The sequence below is a fragment of the Kogia breviceps genome, chromosome 17 (genome assembly GCF_026419965.1).
Source record: "Kogia breviceps isolate mKogBre1 chromosome 17, mKogBre1 haplotype 1, whole genome shotgun sequence".
NCBI lineage: Eukaryota > Metazoa > Chordata > Mammalia > Artiodactyla > Physeteridae > Kogia > Kogia breviceps.
The window spans coordinates 26,145,520-26,166,479 of record NC_081326.1 but is presented as its reverse complement, the minus strand read 5'-3'; the positions used below and the strand labels follow the sequence as shown (position 1 = coordinate 26,166,479).

The 20,960-nt window shown below is 34.0% G+C and overlaps 1 protein-coding gene across 6 annotated transcripts in view; it reads right to left on the bottom strand.

The window, feature by feature from the left end:
* Positions 1-342: 342 nt before the first annotated feature.
* The window catches only part of LRRCC1 (leucine rich repeat and coiled-coil centrosomal protein 1), a 35,778-nt gene continuing 15,160 nt past the window's right edge, over positions 343-20,960 (bottom strand). For all 6 annotated transcript variants that reach the window (XM_059042672.2, XM_067018134.1, XM_059042676.2 and 3 more), the window contains 12 exons: positions 20,669-20,816; positions 19,586-19,734; positions 13,518-13,722; positions 12,621-12,760; positions 10,799-11,000; positions 10,069-10,254; positions 9,152-9,326; positions 8,089-8,252; positions 5,262-5,470; positions 5,031-5,168; positions 2,394-2,529; positions 343-538 (listed from right to left, as the gene is read on the bottom strand). In XM_059042672.2, coding sequence (XP_058898655.1) covers positions 416-538; positions 2,394-2,529; positions 5,031-5,168; positions 5,262-5,470; positions 8,089-8,252; positions 9,152-9,326; positions 10,069-10,254; positions 10,799-11,000; positions 12,621-12,760; positions 13,518-13,722; positions 19,586-19,734; positions 20,669-20,816 — 1,975 coding nt within the window. In that variant the 3' untranslated portion in view covers positions 343-415. The remainder of the gene's footprint in view (positions 539-2,393; positions 2,530-5,030; positions 5,169-5,261; positions 5,471-8,088; positions 8,253-9,151; positions 9,327-10,068; positions 10,255-10,798; positions 11,001-12,620; positions 12,761-13,517; positions 13,723-19,585; positions 19,735-20,668; positions 20,817-20,960) is intronic.

Genomic DNA, 20,960 nt, shown 5'->3' with positions numbered 1-20,960 from the left:
GCTATGTCAACTAAAGGACAACCAATAAATATAATTAGTTCTTCATCAACACAGTAAGGCTGACAATATTAAAATACTTTCCCTCATATAGTCAAAATACTAATCTTAATTTTCATTAACATATTTGTAGGCAAATGTGTAATTACCAAACAATGTATAGCACAGAAACAAGAAAAAGTGTTTTAAGCTGAGTTATTTTGATAGGTTTTTCTAATACACATAATTGTCAACAATTTATTATAAAAACCTACATATACAATTAATAAATACTTGATCAAGTCTCTTAAAATATAATCAGAATGAAATGTGTAGAAAGAGACATTTCAAAGTCATAGCAGTTACTACTATCACAATATTTAATCATGTTTACAATAAGTCTACTGGTTCATTTCAATTCAATCCATTCTCAGAACCATCACATTTCTTGCTGAATTTGATTTAGAGCAAAGGCAAGTTGCTTAATTTTTATTTCCATTGCTTTTTTGCTCTTGCATGTTTCTTCCAGAAGTTCACGCATTTCTTCTTCAACTCGATGAACCTAAATCAACATATAAATTTTATAACATTTATATTTAATGAAAATGTATTTTAAAAAATGCAAATAGTGAAAAATTTATTCTTATACATTTTGTATTCTGTGATGTTCACTTAAAGCACAGAGGTTGATAAAATGTTAACTTGTTCAAATACTAATGGGAAAATATACTATATACAAAGTACTTAATGTGTATTATCCATTTATTTCTCAGGTTCTTGTGATGAACACATGATAATTTATTTTAACTCTATTTTATAATTTAGAAAACTTGTTCAAGTTGTGTAGCTTCTCAGTAGCATATCTGGATGATACCCAGTCTTCTGACTTAATCTTTCCACTGTCCTTTGCTGATTATGAATGCTGAATCATGAATTTGACTTACCCTTACAGACTTTAAAAACTGAAACAACATCCGTTCCCAAAGAAACTCTTTAAACACTGCATTTCTAAAATTGCTGGTGGTGGTTATAAATTACCATCTTTTTGAGAGATCATCTTATGATTTATTGTTAACCTACATTCTCCTAGGATTCAATGTATTTGATACCATTAATTTCTGCTTGAAACTCTCTCTTATCATACAACATTCCTGAGAGTACTACCAATATAATCATCCCTTTCTGTTTACTTCCCTCTTCCTAATCTCTATCTAATACAGACTTCCTAATTTTTTTCCCTTTGGAAACTAACATTTTTCATAATTTAAATGATCACCTCTATGTGATGCCTTATAATTTTTTTTCATGATTACCACATTTAAGCTTTGGTGAAATTTTTCTATTCTCTAACAAACACCTCCCTTTGATATTACATCATATTGGCAAGATGTCCATAATCAAACACAGTATTTTCCTTTTAGCTAAAGACCTAATTTCATACTTTATTTAGTAATACCTAATGTGCTCTTGTTCAACAATCGGTAGATTTTAAATAAAATATCTGAAACGTCTGTTGACTTGAAATGAAATAAAGAACTAAATTTTGAACAAGTTATATTTCCTTATTCATTGTGATTATTTCCAAAGACCTAAATCCCTCTTTCTGGTTACATTGACTCCTGATGGTAATGTCATTTAATTATACAACCTTGATTATAATATATGAAGTATTACTTTCCTTTTCTATTAACTCTTTTCCTTTTCCAGTTGCTGATTGATTTCTGAATCTCCAGTCTTAAAGATATCTGTTTCTTATTATTACTTCAAAATCAGGGAAAAATTGAAATTCATAACTGTCTGCTCATCTAGTGGATCTTAAGAGGGGTCATATCGGAAGCACCTGTTGCAAAAAATACCTGGATCTGATCCCAGTCTTAGTGAATGAAAGTCTGAGGGGGAAGCACATGCATATGTATTATTAAAAAGCTCTGAAGGTAATTCGGATGTTTGCCTCTGATTTATTATCATCCTAACCCATTCCTTTGTCAATGATATTGAGAAAATGAGAAACTTGATGGTTTTGAACCCTAAATGATAATAAAACATTCCTTGAGAACTTGTCCTAGGTAGTGATGGATTGTATTTAATACATTCACATTCTTATCTTGCCTATGTATAACCAAAGGGGTTTACAGCTGAAATTGGCTAGGGATACAGAAATTTTTATCCAGAGTTCATGGAGCAGGTACACATCAGAATCAAACTTATAATCTTGGTTTCATTAAAATTATATTCTACAACTAATCTAAGTATTACCACCATTTTGGTCTAGCTTCATGATTGTACTGGCAATTTTCTTCATATCTATTTGGTTATTAAATAATGCTTCCTTTTCTCTTTTATCATTGTCAAAGATCCAATTTACTTAGCTAAAACAATTTAATACTGATTATCAAAGTGAATTTTACTTACAGTACCTTTAAATTTGCAGAATCAATACATTTCTGCTTTTCACTTGCCAGCTGTATTATTTCAGCTTGATGAGCTTCAACAATTGCATCAACTTGTTTTTTAAAGGCATCATCCATACTATGAAGCTTTTCTATTGCATCCCTTAAAAACAAAACAAACCCACATATCTACTGGTACATATAAAAATTAGGCTGTTTTTTGTCTTTTTAGGTGGAAGCTCTTACATTCATATTTTAATGGAAGCATGACTCCATTAAATAGCAAAGGTCTATCTTCGGTAACTAAAGATATAAGTAGTTCACCATCCAACAGAATCTTATTAACAGAATAGAGTAGGGTAACATCAATGGAAGTTTGTTACACTATTACCCTTTGAAAGTTAGAGTACATTGGTTCTCATTTATTCTGAGTCTAAGAATATGGTTTATAAGCACCTTCATAGATGCTACTATCAATCTTTTTTTCCTCCATGTATTAGCAGTGTGATAATTTGAGGTATATATACCATAGGAAGGTTCAAGTTTGTAAGCATATATGTCTGACTTCCCTATGTTAATGCTTAATGGATAAAACCCTATGTTAATAAATTATAAACAGTATTCACAAAATTTTAGTGCCAAAAGTTTCTTATAGGCCAAATACCCATTCCTTTATATTAAGTATGAATAATTTTATTAAAAACGTTAAGTCCATAATGAACAAACTTCCTGGTTTTGGCACAGCCCACTGTAATAGTGGATTGAACATTGGGACTGAAACCAAGCAGGACCCTGTGGGGCTCCTGGGCATGGAAGCCTTTCTGTGTCCCCATTTCTTGTTTGTAGGGAAGAGACTCCAGCCTCCATGACCTTCCCTGAGTTCCAAAGGGCAGATTCAAACAGTTGCTAATGAGGGAAGGGAGGGGATGCAGAGACTAGGGAGAAGACCACGTGACACCAGATTAAAGGAACCAGAGAAGCTCATCAGGAGACCACCCGAGGCCAGATTAAAGGAGTGCAGGCACTGCACACACCCTGATCCTTATTAGCCACTCCGCCCTTGAACCATTGCTATAAACCTCCTCACTTCCCAGGTTGGGACACAGGTTTTTGAGGCACGAGCCTGTTGTGTCCCCCTTTGCCCAGCAAAGCAATAAAGCCATTCTTCTCTATTTCACCAAAAACTCTGTCTCTGAGACTTGATTCGGCACCAGTGTACAGATGATGAGTTTTCAGCATCAGGACCATGAATCAAAAGTCTTTTTTTAAATTCCCAGTTGCAACAGTTGGTAGCTATGTGACTAAAGGCGAGTCACAAACTCTGTGTTTAAAGTTTGTCAACTATAAAACACAATAATCCTGCCTGTTCAGCCAACCTCACAGAATTATTGCTGGGTTCAAAATAAGATATAAGAAAAAAATCAATTTATACATTATAAGAAACTATGCAAATAAAATCTATTCTTAGAAATAATTTACTTATTTTATTAAAATTCCATTAAATTAAAAATCATATATCAATCTTAGTCATAAAAGCACTAATGTATAAAATCAGGCCTTTATTGTTTTGCTCTTAAAAGACATGATAAACAATGCAATATAAGAGATTCTAAAAATTGTCAGGCTTTATGATTTTTATTAAGTTTAGGAACTGCTAGTTATATGAAATGACTGTTTCTTGTAGGATCGAAAGGACTCCAAATTGCAAAGCTGTGACCAGCAGGAGAGAAAACTGCAATAGGTTCCAAGTCAAGGTCTCTATATTTGTGCTTGGTTGTAAAGCAAAGTGGAACAGGGTCCATTAGCAAATAAACAAATGATTGTATTATCAATCAAAACTTTCTGAGGAGTATAATAACACCTTTTCAAAGAATTAAAATATGAGAAATCAAATTTCCACGTTCTATTAGACTTGATATAATGGGAACCTACCTCTATTATGAGATTTTTGGGCTACCTATATGCCATGTTATCTATGCCATTCTGTATCTTGACATGAGCACTGGTCACTAAACCATGCTACCTAATTTTTAAGGCAGTCAACTTTGTAATTATTTTAACAAGTCTAGTTATACAGCTTACAAGGTAAAAACCCTCATTTCCTCTAGAGTATTTTATAAAATCCATAAAACAATGGCATATATATATACATTTTCTTTCCCTTCTTTAAAATCAACTCTATCCTCAGCTGGTGCAGGCCAACTGCTACCTAAATCTGTTTTAGCTTCTTCAGGAGCTCACTGTCCCTGGTAGTCAGTGATTTCCTCCTCTAAACTCCACATACAGCAGCCAAAAATATCACTTGTTGCTTTCATTCAAACAGAGTTTGAAAACAATAATCACAGTAATAAAAATGAAATATTTATACAGCAATTACTATGTGTCAGGCACTATTTAAATGCTAAATAACCCATACAAACCATATATATATATACATAAATACACATATACATAAAGTTTAAACCTCACATCAAACATTGAGGTAGGAACTATTATAATCTTCATTTTATAGATGGAATGGAAATAAAGTACTTGGCAAATACCTATGTCCAGCATGTTTTTACCCTCCTCACCCCCATCCCCCCGCCGTTCTAGACAACCCACCCATCCCAATTCAGTTTTATGTTTAAAGATATCCCACATACTTTAGGACTTAATCCTTACTTTTGCAGTTCAATACTTTTGTCTCTTTCTGCTTTAAGTTTCCTTTCTTTGTTTTCAAAGTTTTCTTTCACTTCTTTTACTTGCATTTCAAGATGACACAGAAGCTCTCCTTTATCATGCCACTTCTGATTAAGTGTACTAATATGAGAAGAAATGATTTAAAAAAATAAAATTGGTTATATGAAATTATTAAGCAACATGTTATTTCTCAACAGGAAGTTTGTATAATACCTGTAAGCTTTTCTAATTTCTTCAAGTTCTAATTCCTTTACTTTCAACTGCTGTTTTAGTTTTTCTTTTCTTTCATTGTGTCTTTCTAGTTTCTCAATTATTTCATCCAGTTGTGAAGATTTTTCTTCAAGTTGTTCTTGGGTACATTTTTGTATTTCAGTTATCTTTTCGTGTAATATTTTGATTTGTTCCTCTCTTTCCTGTAAACACTTCATTTTTATAGAAAAAAATAATAATTTAAAAAAATAATTATTTTTATTAATCTTGAATGTCTCATTTCCTAATTAATTCAATATGGTTTAAAATTATTATAAAAACTACAGATTAAAAAATAAATTGAACATTCAAAGAATGTTTTAGAAAAGATTTACAGAACATTTAAAAAATCACAATCAGTACGGAATAGCACTACTATTATGTTTTAACTGCCACTAAGAAAGATGCACTACTTACACTTTTTGTTTCATTAAGTTAGTAAATACCAACCACAAAGAGTAGAAGGAAAAGAAAACTGTGCAATGAAAATTTCAATTAACATGGAATACAGCAAAGACTTATGTTCACTGTGCATGTATGACACAAATTAGAATGCTATTTCTACTATGCTAACAAGCGTCTTCTGCATTAGGATGAGCAAATACTTTAAAATAAAGTATGATTTCATCACTATTACAATGTCACATGAAAATAGGCTCTACTTCCCCCAAAACTTCCTTTTATTATATCTTCTATACTGTGAGTCATACTTTATCCTCTATTTGCATATTACAAATCAGAGGATAATGAAAGCTCAAGACCACCTTAGGCACTGTTAAGTGTTTGCAGGTATTAGGCCTTATATGGGTTATTTACTTCAATGAACATGTTTGCTTTAAGGGGGTATACCTGGACAGTTGGAACAGCCCTGCTATAACACCAACTACTGATATCAGTCTACAAAAGTGCAAAAAGATGAAATTGGTAGTTTTTGTTTTTACCCTGTTACCCCTGCCCCACCTTGCCTTTTTTTCCCTTTTGGGAAGAAGATGGAGGCAAACAAACAAATACCGAACAAGGCTAATTTAGGCATGAATTCATCAGTATTTTAAAAAATGTGGTTCAATTCCTCAGTGTGTTATATATCTAAAAATTCTAAGCAAAGATATCAGGTAGTCTTCTAGTCTTGACCAACATTTGCATAAAAGGCATGAATTGTTTATTTTCTCCTCACAACGCTCGTACTTAAGAGTAATACTTAAGTAAGTACTTAGAGGAGAGCAGTCTTGACACATATTATATTAGGAATCCACAAAAGCTATAGAAGATTCTTATGAAAAACCCCACTAATAAAAAGAATAACATTGTAGCATCAGAGAATTTTGTGATCCATACTTAAAAGTACCAAAATAATACATAAGCGGAAACCAAATCTCAAAAGATTTGTTTCTGATTTCCATAGTCAGAAGCTAACTACAGGATCTTCTTAATTGAAAACATCGAACTCCAAATTTTGCAGATTAGGTCATTATCCCTTTAACTTATTCGCTATGATGAATTTACTGCTAAAAGAAATTATGCCTAGCTATCTCTGTATGTTCTGTGATTAGATGGAATGCACCATTAATGCTCATGTCTTTGAGACTGATACAGTGTTCATTAAAGTAAACGTACTAAGTTGTGAAAAGAAAAATGATGAGTTGAAAATCTGAAAACTTTTTTTAACCAAAAATCTAAAACTAAAAGTCATCTGTTTTTTGGCTCCACTATGTTATTCATTTCTAGTTATTTCCTCCCAAACTCTGCTCAGAGATTAATAAGCAGTAGTCTTACTGTGGAAGTAGTTATGTCAACCACAAGTATTATACCAAGTATAGATTTTTAAAACAAGAAAAAATGTTCACTGCTAAAAAATTTAAATAATTTTCAGTGTAGCTTGGCATGTATGACAGATATAATTGAAATTCTGGTTTCACGAAAAACCAAAAAACCAATGTAATTGTTTAGGGTAATACAGTTCAAGCATTCACAGCCTAAATCTAGTTATGGATATAGCAACATGGTGATAAATATGTTTATTTTCTGTACTTGACGAAGTTAAGTTCTCAAGGAGTTTCTTAAAAATGACTAAGGGGAAAAAAAAATCAAACCTTAGGTAGTTATAATTACTCTAAAGAATACGTTCCTAACTTTATGGGTGATAATCTCAGAAGTTTCTTAAAAACCCTTTCTCGGCTATTTTTATACCTTAAAGATAATCTCTAGAAGAAAATTTTGGAGTTCAAATTTGATTCACTGTTCAAGCTAACTTTCAAAATATTTCTCTGGAAATTTTCATGTAAGATACTTTGAAACAAGTGATCCTGTTAGTATTCTCTCTTAAGATAGGCCATATTGAAGAAGAGGGTAAAAACGGTTTCCCTTAGGAACAAGCATGAATCTTTTACATTCTTTCTATTCAGATACTTTAAAATACAGGATAGTAGGTTCTGTCATAATTTCGAAACATGAATTAGCAATACTGGAAGATACTAAACAATGAAAAGTTTAAATAAAATATTTGTTTTTGTGGTTCCTAACACTTTATGGACACTACTTCCAATTATTTCAAAGGGCCATCATAACATTTTCCATAAAATTTTGAGGTGAAGGTAATTTCAAGTTAATAAATAAATGTCATATGTAACTTCTAAAAGCAAAGAGGCAAACATAAAAGAAAAAACATGATAATATGTCTTAAATTCCATAACAGTTGTGATGCATTGAGACAAATATTTATTATTATACTTTGATCCACAGATTTTTCAAACTTTCCACATGTTCTTTTCCTATAATAAAATGTCAGACTTACTTCTTTTAATTTTCCAATGGTTTCAGTTTGGTCTTCTACGATTTTGCACTTAATTCTTAATGTGTCATTATCACGTTCACTTGCCTTTCGCAGAGATTCATTCTCCCTATACAAACTTTCAATTTGAGCCTCTAGTCTCCCATGATTTTGGGCTAGAGAAGATCCTAAGAAACAAACATCATCAGTAAAAAACTTAAAAAGACCTTGGAGAATTTATATTTTATGAACATCTAATTTTACAATGTATAATATAGTAAATAAAAAGAAAAGCTGAATAAAGAAACAAAATATATAATAGCACAATATGAAGAAGAAAGGGGAAAAGAACAAAAAGGCCTTCTAAACAACTGTGGCTATTTGAGAACCTAAAACCACAAATCATGAAAAAGTAACTCAGACATGAAATATTTAATGGGTCATGTTATGCTGTCCAAACAAAATCATATTACAGATTTCTATATGGAATGGACAAATGAACAATGTTCCATTTAGGCCAACACCTACTATTCATAATTTGTAAAGTCTCTAAGAATGCCTTAAAATGGTGTATATCTCTTGCCTTATGGTGACTGGAAAGGGAATGAGACTGAGGGTAAGTTTACCTGAACCTAAAGTGGTTTTCATTCATAAACGATTTCACATTTCTCCACATATAATAACATAAATGTTACCAACATTTTTAGCTAAAAAAAAATGAATGCTGCATATGTACAAATAATTTAAAATCACTAGATAAGAAAGAATTGTTTTCAACGACTTATTTAGTTGTAGCATTGTAAATGTATACCTGTTCAGAAATGTAACCAAATTATAGTGGGGAAGAAAACCAAAAGCAAACAAATCAGAGCTATAACTTCATAACAGGTGTAATAAACTACTTCCCAATTCCTAAGTATAATTTCATTCCTGTCTGACTGGCAAATGACTACTTCTCCTTTCATATACAGTGTCACCTTCTTTCTTGGTATGTCTAGGCAGAGTTAAGCCCTTCCTTTTCTAATACCCAGATTTGTTGGATTAGGAGAATGGGCTATTTTTTCCCTTTGAAAATTGAGAATTTTACCCTGTTGTGCCAACTCATGTCCCCATACTTTTCTTTCTGTCCTTAGACCATAAATTAGCGATTCCTTGGCTGCTAGTTCAGAAACAAGCTGCATTTTTTCATGCTTGAGCAGTTCTATTTGAATACTCTTCTGCTTGTCATCTTCAATTAAAATTTCAAGTGTGTTGATTTGATTCTGTATACCACCAAAACACATTGAGAAAAAATGCAAAGTAATTATTATATTTAAGTGCTTTATTTTCTTTTTGCATTTTATAATGAGAAAAAATGTTATTTAAGCAAATACAAAGTAAATGTTCCTAAATTTTACATCAGAAAATATTTAAATTTTATTAACTAAACATAAATGTAAGTCATGAAATAAAAAGTCAAATTTTAAGAGCCTACTCCTTTAAATACTCTGAGTTTTACTTAATATCTGAGAAGAGCAACTACACATGTAATACTCAAAATTTCTCACCAAATATTGAATATTTATATCAATAGTCTAAAGGTTACCTAGAGAAAGTGAGTCCTTTTGGGCAAAATACCACTAATATTTAAAACTGAGATAACAGAAATAAAGTAATTAAAAAATTATTATAGTTAGATATATGTAAAAACAACCACTACCACAAAATTAATATATCAACAATTCATGTATTTCCCAAACTTCAACCACCTGTATCACTGTAAAACTGGTACATTTACTTAGTATGCTTCTTAAAATTAATTCACTTATTTTACTTTAATACTATTTTAGTGTAAGCAATACAATCTGTGCAATCATGGTTTATCTCCTATTACTTTTCACACACGTAAGAATATATAAGTAGTGTTATCTAGTTCATAATTGTATACTTCCTAAACTCATCACAATATTCTTGAGAAAATGACATAAAAAATTAAAAAGGAAATATAATGTTACAATGTCTTACCTGTAAATTTGTTGCTGTTTCCTGTTTCAATTTAGAAACTTCTGCCAGTTTTGTTTTTTGTTCCTTCACCATACTGGTTAGATCTTTAATTAAAGAGGAAGATTCATTTTCTTTTCGTTGAGCCCAAACAAGAGCATGCTTGCTCTTTGCTAATTCAGTTGCAACATTTTCAAAACCATCTTTAACCTATATTTCAAAATTGCATTATAAATAGCAGTTTTGCAAATATTTAGAAAATACCTGTTTCTGGAAACAGCTTACTTCTTTCATTTTTAGAATCAGAATAAAATTCACAGATAATTGGCTTTGCAGGCTAGCCAGGCCATATGTGTTTGTGTTGTAAGTCCTCAACCCTGCTATTATAACATAAAAGCAGCCACAGATACTATGTAAACAAGTGAGCATGACTCTGTTCTAATAAAACTTTATTTATAGAGCCCGGAGACTTTAGTTTGCCAATCCCTGCTCTATAGTAATAGAGAATTCAGGTTTCCTAATTCCTATTCATGCTTTCTTTACTTGACCATTTATAACCTCACTTAGCTTTGGCAACAGCAATGAAGATTCGTTATTATTTATGTGAAGAAATAAGGCTCTAAGAATTTAAGTAATTTGGTTAAGATCATATAGCCAACATGCAAATAGAGCTAGAATTCTAAAAGGTAGTCCTCTTATCAAACCATATCTTGTTGATTCTGTTTTCAATAAAAAGCTAGACGCCAATTCTTACATCTTTAAATCTTCTGGCTTCAACAGTTAAAGCAATACGGAATTCATTTTCTAAATCCAGATACTGTTGGTTTAATGCATCAATTTTGTCTTGGTATTCTTTTCTAACTTGTTCATGTTTTCTCTCTTCTTTAGCAATTTCTTTAGCTAAGGCTTCCTGGAACTCAGCTTCACTAAAACACTCCCTTGTTTTAAGGTCTTTCCTGGAATGAAAAGCAAATAAAAATCACAGGATGCTGTTTATTTGGAAAGAAAAACTTTAAAAGTCTTTAAATAGTTATTAAATGTTCTATATTCCCTATTGTTAAAGATCAGCTCCTCACTCTCACACACAGAAAACTAGGGATAGGATGGTAGATACAGAAAGAATATGAGTTTTGATTGCATATTCAGTGATGACAGGGATAAGAGGAGTATGCCAAATCTTAACTTCACTGAGATAGTTCAGAATCATTTTATGGTTTCTAAAATTCTTTGGGTGCATTCACAGAAGTCAGGTTCTGTCTCACTGCATCTTCTACTTTGGTTGAGTCTTTGACCTACAATAAATACAGTCTGACTGGTCCTCGTGGCTGGTTAATTGAAAACAACAGTTATGTGTGAAATTTCACCAATCTTTTAATATAGGGCCAGTTTTTTAATTTAAATGTGAATTCATTCTTCAGAGTTCTCCATGATTTTTCTTGAATAAATCTAACTCATAAAACAAAACCCATTATTTCTGGTTTTGGTTTCTTTAAACTAGAACAAGTTAAAAGATATCTGAAAAGAAAATTAAGTGCCAATTTTTAGATTTTTGTGATTTTTTGCTCCCCAATCTTTTATAGTTGTCTTGACCACACATATGATGACAATTTCCCCCAGAGAATCAAAATTTAATTTATATATTAAAATTTGATTTACACAAGGACAAAACCAAAACAGCCCTGAGAACAAACACAATTAACTCATGGCAATCATACAATTCAACTGGTAGTAAGCAGATAACTAGCTGAATGTGCTTAAATTACTGTGGACTCTAAAAAGCAGGTGCTGGCAAACTATAGACCATGGACCAAATCTGGCCTGCTGCCCTTCTTGTGGGGAAGTAAACTTTTATTGAACACAGCCACGCCCATTCATTTATGTACTGTCTATGGTTATCTTTGTGGTACAAAGAGATAGCTAGACATGACCTGAAAAGCCTAAAATATTGATATTTTCTATCTGGACCTTCACAGAGAAAGTTTGTTGAACCCTGATTCAAAGGCATAAAGAATACTGATAATTTAACAAGTAGTTACTTGGAAGTCAATTAAAACAGCTTTCTCTGTATTACAATGATCAACTTTTAGTTGGGCTTAGAGAAATGGAAAATGAGCTTCATTGCTATAAGCCCATACCTCAACCTCAATAAAGTTACTGGTTTGTTTTTAAGCTACTAGTTTTAACTATAAGACTGATTCTAAAGCATACATAAACATGTCATTCTCCATGAGCTAATTGTGCCAGACTTCACCACTGCTCAATCACTGTCTAGTCTTGGCAGGGGCAGGGGGGAAAACCAAGTAACTTTTTCCTATTTTTTTTTGTTTTTTTGCGGTACGCGGGCCTCTCACTGTTGTGGCCTCTCCCTTTGCGGAGCACAGGCTCCAGACGCGCAGGCTCAGCGGCCATGGCTCACGGGCCCAGCCGCTCCGCGGTATATGGGATCCTCCCGGACCAGGGCACAAACCCACGTCCCCTGCATTGGAAGGCGGACGCTCAACCACTGCGCCACCAAGGAAGCCCATTTCCTATTTTTAAATGTCCATATTTTCCTAAAATATACATATTTCATTTACCTGTGCTCTTGTTCTTTCAATGCAAGAAGTTCATGAAGTTGTTGCACCTGTTCCTTTTCTTGATGAAGAGAAGTTCTAAGTAAGTTTATTTCTCTATCAGCAGCTGCGGCTTTGAGTTCCACTTCTTGGATAAGTTGCATCTGAGTAAAACACACACCATTACAGTATTTAGATAATAATCTCCTCTGCTTCTATTTTAATATCAGTTCCCCAAAGACAAGTGCCTTCTAAATAATAGGACCTAGTGACTAAGTTGATTTTCAAAATTTATTAAATAATGCTATGGTCACATAAAGTGTAGTCTTAGAAGCATCAAACACATTAGCATTAACTCTTATTTCACCACGGACTTTATTGAAAATTTCCATTCAGAAGGCATGAAATTAAAAGCCTCCAAGCACCCCAAGGAGACATTTAAAAACTGGCTCTTGGGGTTCCCTGGTGGCGCAGTGGTTGAGAGTCCGCCTGCCGATGCGGGGGACACTGGTTCGTGCCCCGGTCCGGGAGGATCCCACATGCCGCGGAGCGGCTGGGCCCGTGAGCCATGGCCGCTGAGCCTGCGCATCCGGAGCCTGTGCTCCGAAACAGGAGAGGCCACAACAGTGCGAGGCCCGCATACCGCAAAAAAAAAAATAAATAAAAAAATAAAAAAAATAAAAACTGGCTCTTAAACACAAGCCTAACAACCTGCAGCATTTCCACCAACTCTGCTTTGTGAATGCTGGCAGCCCTAATTGAAGAAATGATTCCATAGGTTAAATTACTGGTACATTTAAACTAATTTTTGTATTCTGCCTAACACCTTTTATGTTTACTATATAATGACATAATTTGTTTCAGGACAGAAGCTATGAATGTGTTAATTCATGGGACTGATAGAGTAAAATAGAGAAATACCTGTGCTGCTTGCTGTTGCCCTTTTTGCCTCTCCTGTTTTTCTAATGCTTTTTCCAGGGTTCTTAAGTGTCTAATGTGATCCTCTTGTTGATCTTTTGCTTTAATTAATTCAATAGTTAGTTTTTTAATTTCATTTTGAAGTCTGTGAACCATAATTTCAAGTTGTAGTTTGGAATTTCTCTCTTTAAAAATAATTTCCTTTAGCCTAAAGCATAAATCAAATGTTGCTTTAAGTATATTACACATACAGAAGGATAAAAACTGTACTAAACATTAAAAGTTACAGTAGAGAGGAAGATTTGAAGTATGTTCCAAGTTCTCCTTCGATAAAGAATTGTTGAAAAACAGTATGCCTTTCGCCCATCCCTGAAACTAGCATTGGGCCAAGAGGGAAAACATTTTACATAAATTAATGAAACTTTATATAAGAAGATGTGGTACATATATACAGTGGAATATTACTCAGCCATAGAAAGGAATGAAATAGTGCCATTTACAGAAACATGGACAGACCCAGAGATTCGCATACAGAGTGAACTTAAGTCAGAAAGAGAAAAACAAATATCGTATAATATTGCTTATATGTGGAATCTATAAAAATGATATAGATGAACTTATTGGCAAAGCAGAAATAGTCACAGATGTAGAGAACAAACTTATGGTTACCAAGGGGGGTGGCGTAGGACAAATTGGGAGACTGGGATTTACATATATATATACACTACTATGTATAAAATAGATAACTAATCAGAACCTACTGTTTAGCACAGGGAACTCTACTCTGTGCTCTGTGGTGACCTAAATGGGGAGGAAACCTAAAAAAGAGTGGATATATGTATATGTATAACCGATTCACTTTGCTGCACAGCAGAAACTAACACAACATTGTAAAGCAACTATACTCCCAACAAAAATTTAAAAAAAAATACAAAGCTGTAGTGACTAAAACAGTATGGCACTGGCACAAAACAGACATATTGACCAATGGAACAGAATAGAAAACTTAGAAATAAACCCACACATATATGGTCAACTAATTTTCAACAAAGCCCCTAAGAATACACAGTGGAGAAAGGACAGTCTCTTTTTTTTTTTTTTTTTTTTTTTTTTTTTTTGTGGTATGCGGGCCTCTCACTGCTGTGGCCTCTCCCGTTGCGGAGCACAGGCTCCGGACGCGCAGGCCTAGCGGCCATGGCTCACGGGCTTAGTTGCTCCGCGGCATGTGGGATCTTCCCGGACCGGGGCACGAACCCGTGACCCCTGCATCGGCAGGCGGATTCTCAACCACTGCGCCACCAGGGAAGCCCAGGACAGTCTCTTTAATAAATGGCATGGGGAAAACTGGATATCTACATGAAAAAAAATGAAATTGGGTCTTATCTTACACCATACACAAAAATCAACACGAACTGGGTTAAGAACATAGATAAAAGGCCTGAAACCATAAAACTCCTGGAAGAAAACATAGAAGGAAACTCCATGATATTGATCTTGGCAATGATTTTTCCACGGGGACACCAAAAGCATGAACAAGAAAAGCAAAAATAAACCAATAGGACTACATCAAAATAAAAAGTTTCTGCACAGCAAAGGAAACAATCAAGAAACTAAAAAGGCAACCTGACAAATGGGAAAAAATATTTGCAAACCATATATATGATATAATATCCAAAATATGTAAAGAATTCATACAACTCAAAAGCAGAGAAACCACAAATAAACAAGTTTTAAAATGGGCAAAACCCCCGAATAGACATTTCTCCGACGATAAGCAAATGGCCAAAAAGTATATAAAAATATGTTCAATGCCACTATTCATCAAGAAAATGCAAATCAAACCCACAGTGAGGTATCACCTCACACCTGTTAGGATGGCTATTATCCAAAAGTCAGAAGATAACAAGTCTTAGTGAGGAAATGGAGAAAAGGGAGGCCTTATACACTGCTGGTGAGAATTTAAACTGGTACAGCCATTATGGAAAATAGCATGGAGGTTCTTCAAAAAATTAAAAATAGAACTACCATAAAAGTGGGATCCAGCAATCCCAATTCTGGGTATATATCCAAAGGAAATGAAACCAATATCTCAAAGAGATACCTGCATTTCCATCTACATTGCAGCATTATTTGTAGTATCGAGATATGGAATCAACCTAAATGTCTATTAATGGGTGAATGGATTAAAAGGTTATAAATAAATAAATAAATAAATAAATGCCATATTAGTCAGCCTAATAAAGAATGAAATCTGGCCATTTGTGACAAAATGGATGAATGTGGAGATTATGCTAAGTGAAATAAATGGTGGTATCACTTATATGTGGGATCTAAAAAAAGCTGAACTCATGGGACTTCCCCGGTAGTCTAGTGGGTAAAACTCCACACTCTCAATGCAGAGGGCCCAGGTTCAATCCCTGGTTGGGGAACTAGATCCTGCATGCATGCCGCAACTAAGAGTCCGCATGATGCAACTAAAGATCCTGCGTGCTGCAACTAAGACCTGGCACAGCCAAAATAAATAAATAAATATTTTTCAAAAAAAGTTGAACTCATAGAAACTGAGTAGAACAGTGGCTACCAAGGGTCAAGAGTGGGAGGAATGCTGGCCAAAGGGTACAAGCTTTCAGTTATAAGATAAGTAAGTTCCAGAGACCTAATGTACAACATGGTGACTGAAGTTAAAAGTAATTCATTGTATACTTGAAATTTTCTAAGCAGGTAGATATTAAGTATTCTCAACACACAAAAAAACAACTATATGAGGTGAAGGATATATTAATTGGCTTGACTGTGGTAATGATTTCACAAGGTATAACAAAACATCACATTGTACATCTTAAATATATACAATTTTTGTCAATTATACCTCAACAAAGCTGAAAAATAAAATATTGAGATTGAGAAAAAAAATTAATGAAACTTTATCTTATGTGAACTTTACTATTCAACAGCAAAACTACAAAACACCTTATTTTTTCAGGCATTGTGCTAGATGTTGGCTTAAAAGCAAGCAAGATGAATAAGATACAGCCTGGTCTTCAAGACCTTAATACATAGCAGAGGGGACACAGATGCATTTATAAAGCTATAGGAGAGAAGCAATATCTGAACAGATACCTGGAAGTCAACTCTGACTTCCCTGTATCTTCCCCAGACACTAAGTACTATATCCTAGTACTATACTACCTCTGTGTTACTTAGAGCCTTTTGACTAAAAACTCTTAACTAGTTTCAGTAAGAAAGGAGAATTTATTGACCCACATAACCAATTCAGAGGCTGGGGTGGCACTATTCCGAGGGACAGCTGAAACCAAGGATATGAACACCATCAGGTCTCTCTCTCTGATTCCCTACAGGCTGGCTTCAGTTTTTCCTATGGCAAGCTTCTTTGTAACATATGCCAGGGAGATGGGGAAGGCTATAAACATCTCTGACAGCAGTGAGAACCAAACAGAAAAGGTTACCTTTCTCTAGCTCAACTTAGAACTGAGCTCTGGGAAAGGCTCTGGTTAGTCCAGTTTGGTTCATATGCCCACTCCATGCAGCAGTCACTGTGGCCATGTGGGCTAAGGCCAGGGGCTCACCTCTTAACCAACATTATAGGCAGAGAGGCAGTTCGTGACAGAACAGAAGTCGAGTGTTTGAAAAGGGGACAACGAATAGCAAAGACATAGCCTCATGAAGGAATTTCTGAGCTAGGCAGCCACTCCAATGTGTACCTACTATAATTGCCAAGCCATAATTAAGAAAAATCCCTATACTCATCTGCTTCTATACTATAGCATTTCTCCAATTCTTGTCCTCTAGCCTTAGAGAGTCATCTCCAAACTGGTCTTCCTTTGTTCACTCTCTCAACTCTATTTTGGTATGTTATATGAAAGAATATTGGACTTTATTCTGTGGACCATATGGTGGAAGGGGCAGAGAAGCTACCGATCAGTAAAATTAGAGAAATCCTCTAAGCAAGAGAAAAGGGCCTAAACTGATGCAACCATTTGGGGATGGAGAGGAGACAGTTCAATACCTTTTAAGCAGAATGAAGATGGTATCAATACCAACTGCTTATGAAGTTTGAGAAAGAGAAAGGAAGCAAAAAAAATCATTCTGAAATTTCTAGCTTTGGTGGCTGACTGTATGGAACACCATTTATTAGAACAAAGAATACAGAATAAGGGAGCAGGAAAAAGTCAACCTAAGGACATGCTGATCTTAAGACACTTATAAGCAATGTAGACAAGAAATTTTTAGTAGATGATTAGATGAACAATGTGTTAATCAAGGAGGCCTATAAAACAGATAAAGATTTGGGAGCTTATTGGTTAGGTATTAAAAGCATAGTAAAGAAGATTCACTTTTTGAGATAATATATACTCACAGAATGGTACCTAGATGCTAGACCCTGTCTTAGGTATGAGGAAAACAGAGTCCCTACCAAGTCACATAAGGGAATATGAAGATTGGTGAGGATCTAATCCCCAAAAAACATTTAGGGTATAAATGAAAAAAGAATCAGAAAAGATTGAAGATGAATTTTCAAGAGAACAACAAATATGTAACACGGGAAACATGTCACAACAGCAGAGAGGTTAAAGGATAAAGATGAGGTGTGTCCAAAGCTTTCCAATTAAAATAGAATTTGGCTAGCAACCCCAGATATAACTTCCTCTAATATTCCACTAGATAATACCTACAAAACAGAATAAAACAAAAATTCATACACATATGACTCTAAGCAAGAGAAAACATAGTGCCAAAATCAGGGAGGAATTTCAACAATAAGGAAAATGGAACGAAATTAAAATAATAACAGCTCTTAGAACACTCAGGCTTTGCCTTGTATCTTTCTGGATTAAAAAAAAAAAAAGGAAGATATATCCTCTCTTTCATTGTCTGATTGTGACTCATTGAGTCACACAGTCTCTATAAATCTATCATTAAACTATGTTGGCTACCTATGCACCTACTGCAAACAAAAGTGCTGTTTCTTCTGAGGTGGTCAGAGGACAGTTAGTTTATCCATTCTGTTCCTTTACCCCTGTCCAGCACTGTCTTGTACAAGGCAAGAAATTGGTGGGTAGTGGTGGTTTGGCTAGTGATAGCACAAAACATCATAGCTTGCATAATTACAGAGGTTTTCATGGAACACGTTGGGATCGTAATTTTCCTTATATTCCATTAAGTACAAAGAATCAGAGAATCAGGTAGTGAGGGGTAGAAAGTACCACATCAGTACCACACAACTTTACTAGTTAAATGCTTAAAAGAACCTGGGAATTGGGCTGGGAGCCGTGTACATCAATTTACTAATGAATGAAGTTGTAGAAAGGGAATTATCTACTGTATAAGCAGCTAAGAAATGGAACCAAGAGCAACTTCCTAAGCCCTATTTGTTGGCAAACACCAAGTCTAGAAACCCAGTGCTCATTCAAAGAGAAGAGATAAAAATTGAAAGGAACCCCATGGAAAAAATCTTATAGCCTTTTAAGGAAAAGCTAACTTTCGAAATAATTGCCTATGGGAAAAAGAAGAAAAAACTTATTGTTATTTCAGAAAACCGTTTGGTATTCTCACATATTGAAATAAGACAATTCTATATTACATAATTTACTACAGAAAAAAAAGATAAAACAGGAAATGGAATAGGATGGAATAAAAACATTAGAATTAAGAAACTTGGGTTATCTGGTACTGAAGCCCATTGTTGAGAAGAATATGCAAGAGACTGATTATGACACAGAATGCCTAAAGAAAAAGTGTGCCAAGCCCCGTCCTCTACAGAAAAAGCCTGCCAATCCCAGCTCTACAATCTTCCTGTTTTTCACTTATAATACTTTTTTTTAATCAATCTGACATCTCCCAGCTTGAGGGCTCAAATTAATAACCTGAATCCTTTGTTAATGTAAAAAAAGGACAAAGCCCTAAATCTTTAAATAAAATTAGTTCAAACTAAAACCACATGCATAACTTTTTTATCATACTACAGCTAGTTTAAACTAAGGCATTCCAATTCCAAGTTCAGCATTCTTTGTGCTATGAGATAACTTAAGGTTTACAGACTTTCCCCTTACCTTTCTGTAGTAAGAAGAGCCAGGTTATGAATATCTTTTTTTTCATCTGCATGTTTATGCAGTTCATCAATATAATCCATAAGTTTCTTTTCAGTTTGTTCAGCTTTCCATCTCTTCTCTCTCTCTTGGTCTAGTTCTTCAACAAGTGCCTGAAAGAAAACAATATTGTTATGTGAACTTGGAAAAGTTAGCTAAACTCTCACTGCCTCAATTTTCTCATTGATAATGTGGGAATAAGAACATCTAATTCAAAGGGCTGTGGTGAGAATTAACCAAAAGAATGGAAGTAAAGCATGCAGAACAGTGTCTGGCACAAAACAGCCACTCAATAAATGTTAGCTGCTATTATTATTGTCTAAATATTAAGGCCTTTATACCTGAGAATAAGGGGACAAAACCAATGGCATGAAAGGTGTGAAATGTTTCAAAAAGTAATCATACTATTGGAAGAATAGTGCACATTACAATCATAAGTATAACCAGTTGTTCACAGTAAAATAAGGGCAAGTTAATAAAAAATATAAAATAAATCAATGTGTGCTAAAAATTCTTAACAACATGTGAATGATTAAGGAAAATATTGAAGGAAGAATTGAAAAATTCTTGAATGCCTCTTAATCTGGAATCCATGGGTCCAAAACTGGGTTTCAGGAGAGCCCATGAATACTCTGAAATTATATACAACATTTAATGACTTTCTCTAAGGAAGTTTCTCTGCAAAAACCCATAGATTTCCTTAGATATTTAAAGGAGTCTGAGACTCATAAGTTAGGAACCACTGCTTTAGGAAGAATTCAAAAATTCAGACATGTTTTATCCTCCACCAGCATACAACAGAATGATTTCACTGAAATCTGATCTTAAATAAATGTGTAATTTCCATTCCTTTAAAAATTACAAAAATAGTAACATTACACAAAACCTGTAAATCAGGAAGGGGAAAATAACACAACCGCAACCGCCAATAAAATTACACGAAATATTTTTTTGCTCATAAAAACATGCATAGTTTTTCTGGGACTAACTTTGAATTTAAAACTAAGATTATTCATATCCAACTTTTCTTAATCTCTTAAATCATACCCGGTAAGTGGCATTTTCTGAGCTACCGTTGTTTACTTTAATTATTTCAGTCTTCTGCTTTTCTGAATCTTCTAATATATTATTGTTCACCAAAGATGATCTTACGTGTAATTCTTTAAAGAAAGGTTGTTTCATTTTACGATTACAGCTGCAAAGAAAAAACCACAAAAAATAACTCAAAAGAAATGTATAATACTTATAACTATTTTTCACAACTTAGGTAATGACAATCCAGCATAAAGAAAGCCTTTTATATAAATTTATATGAAAGTACTAACTAAATCTGAGGCTG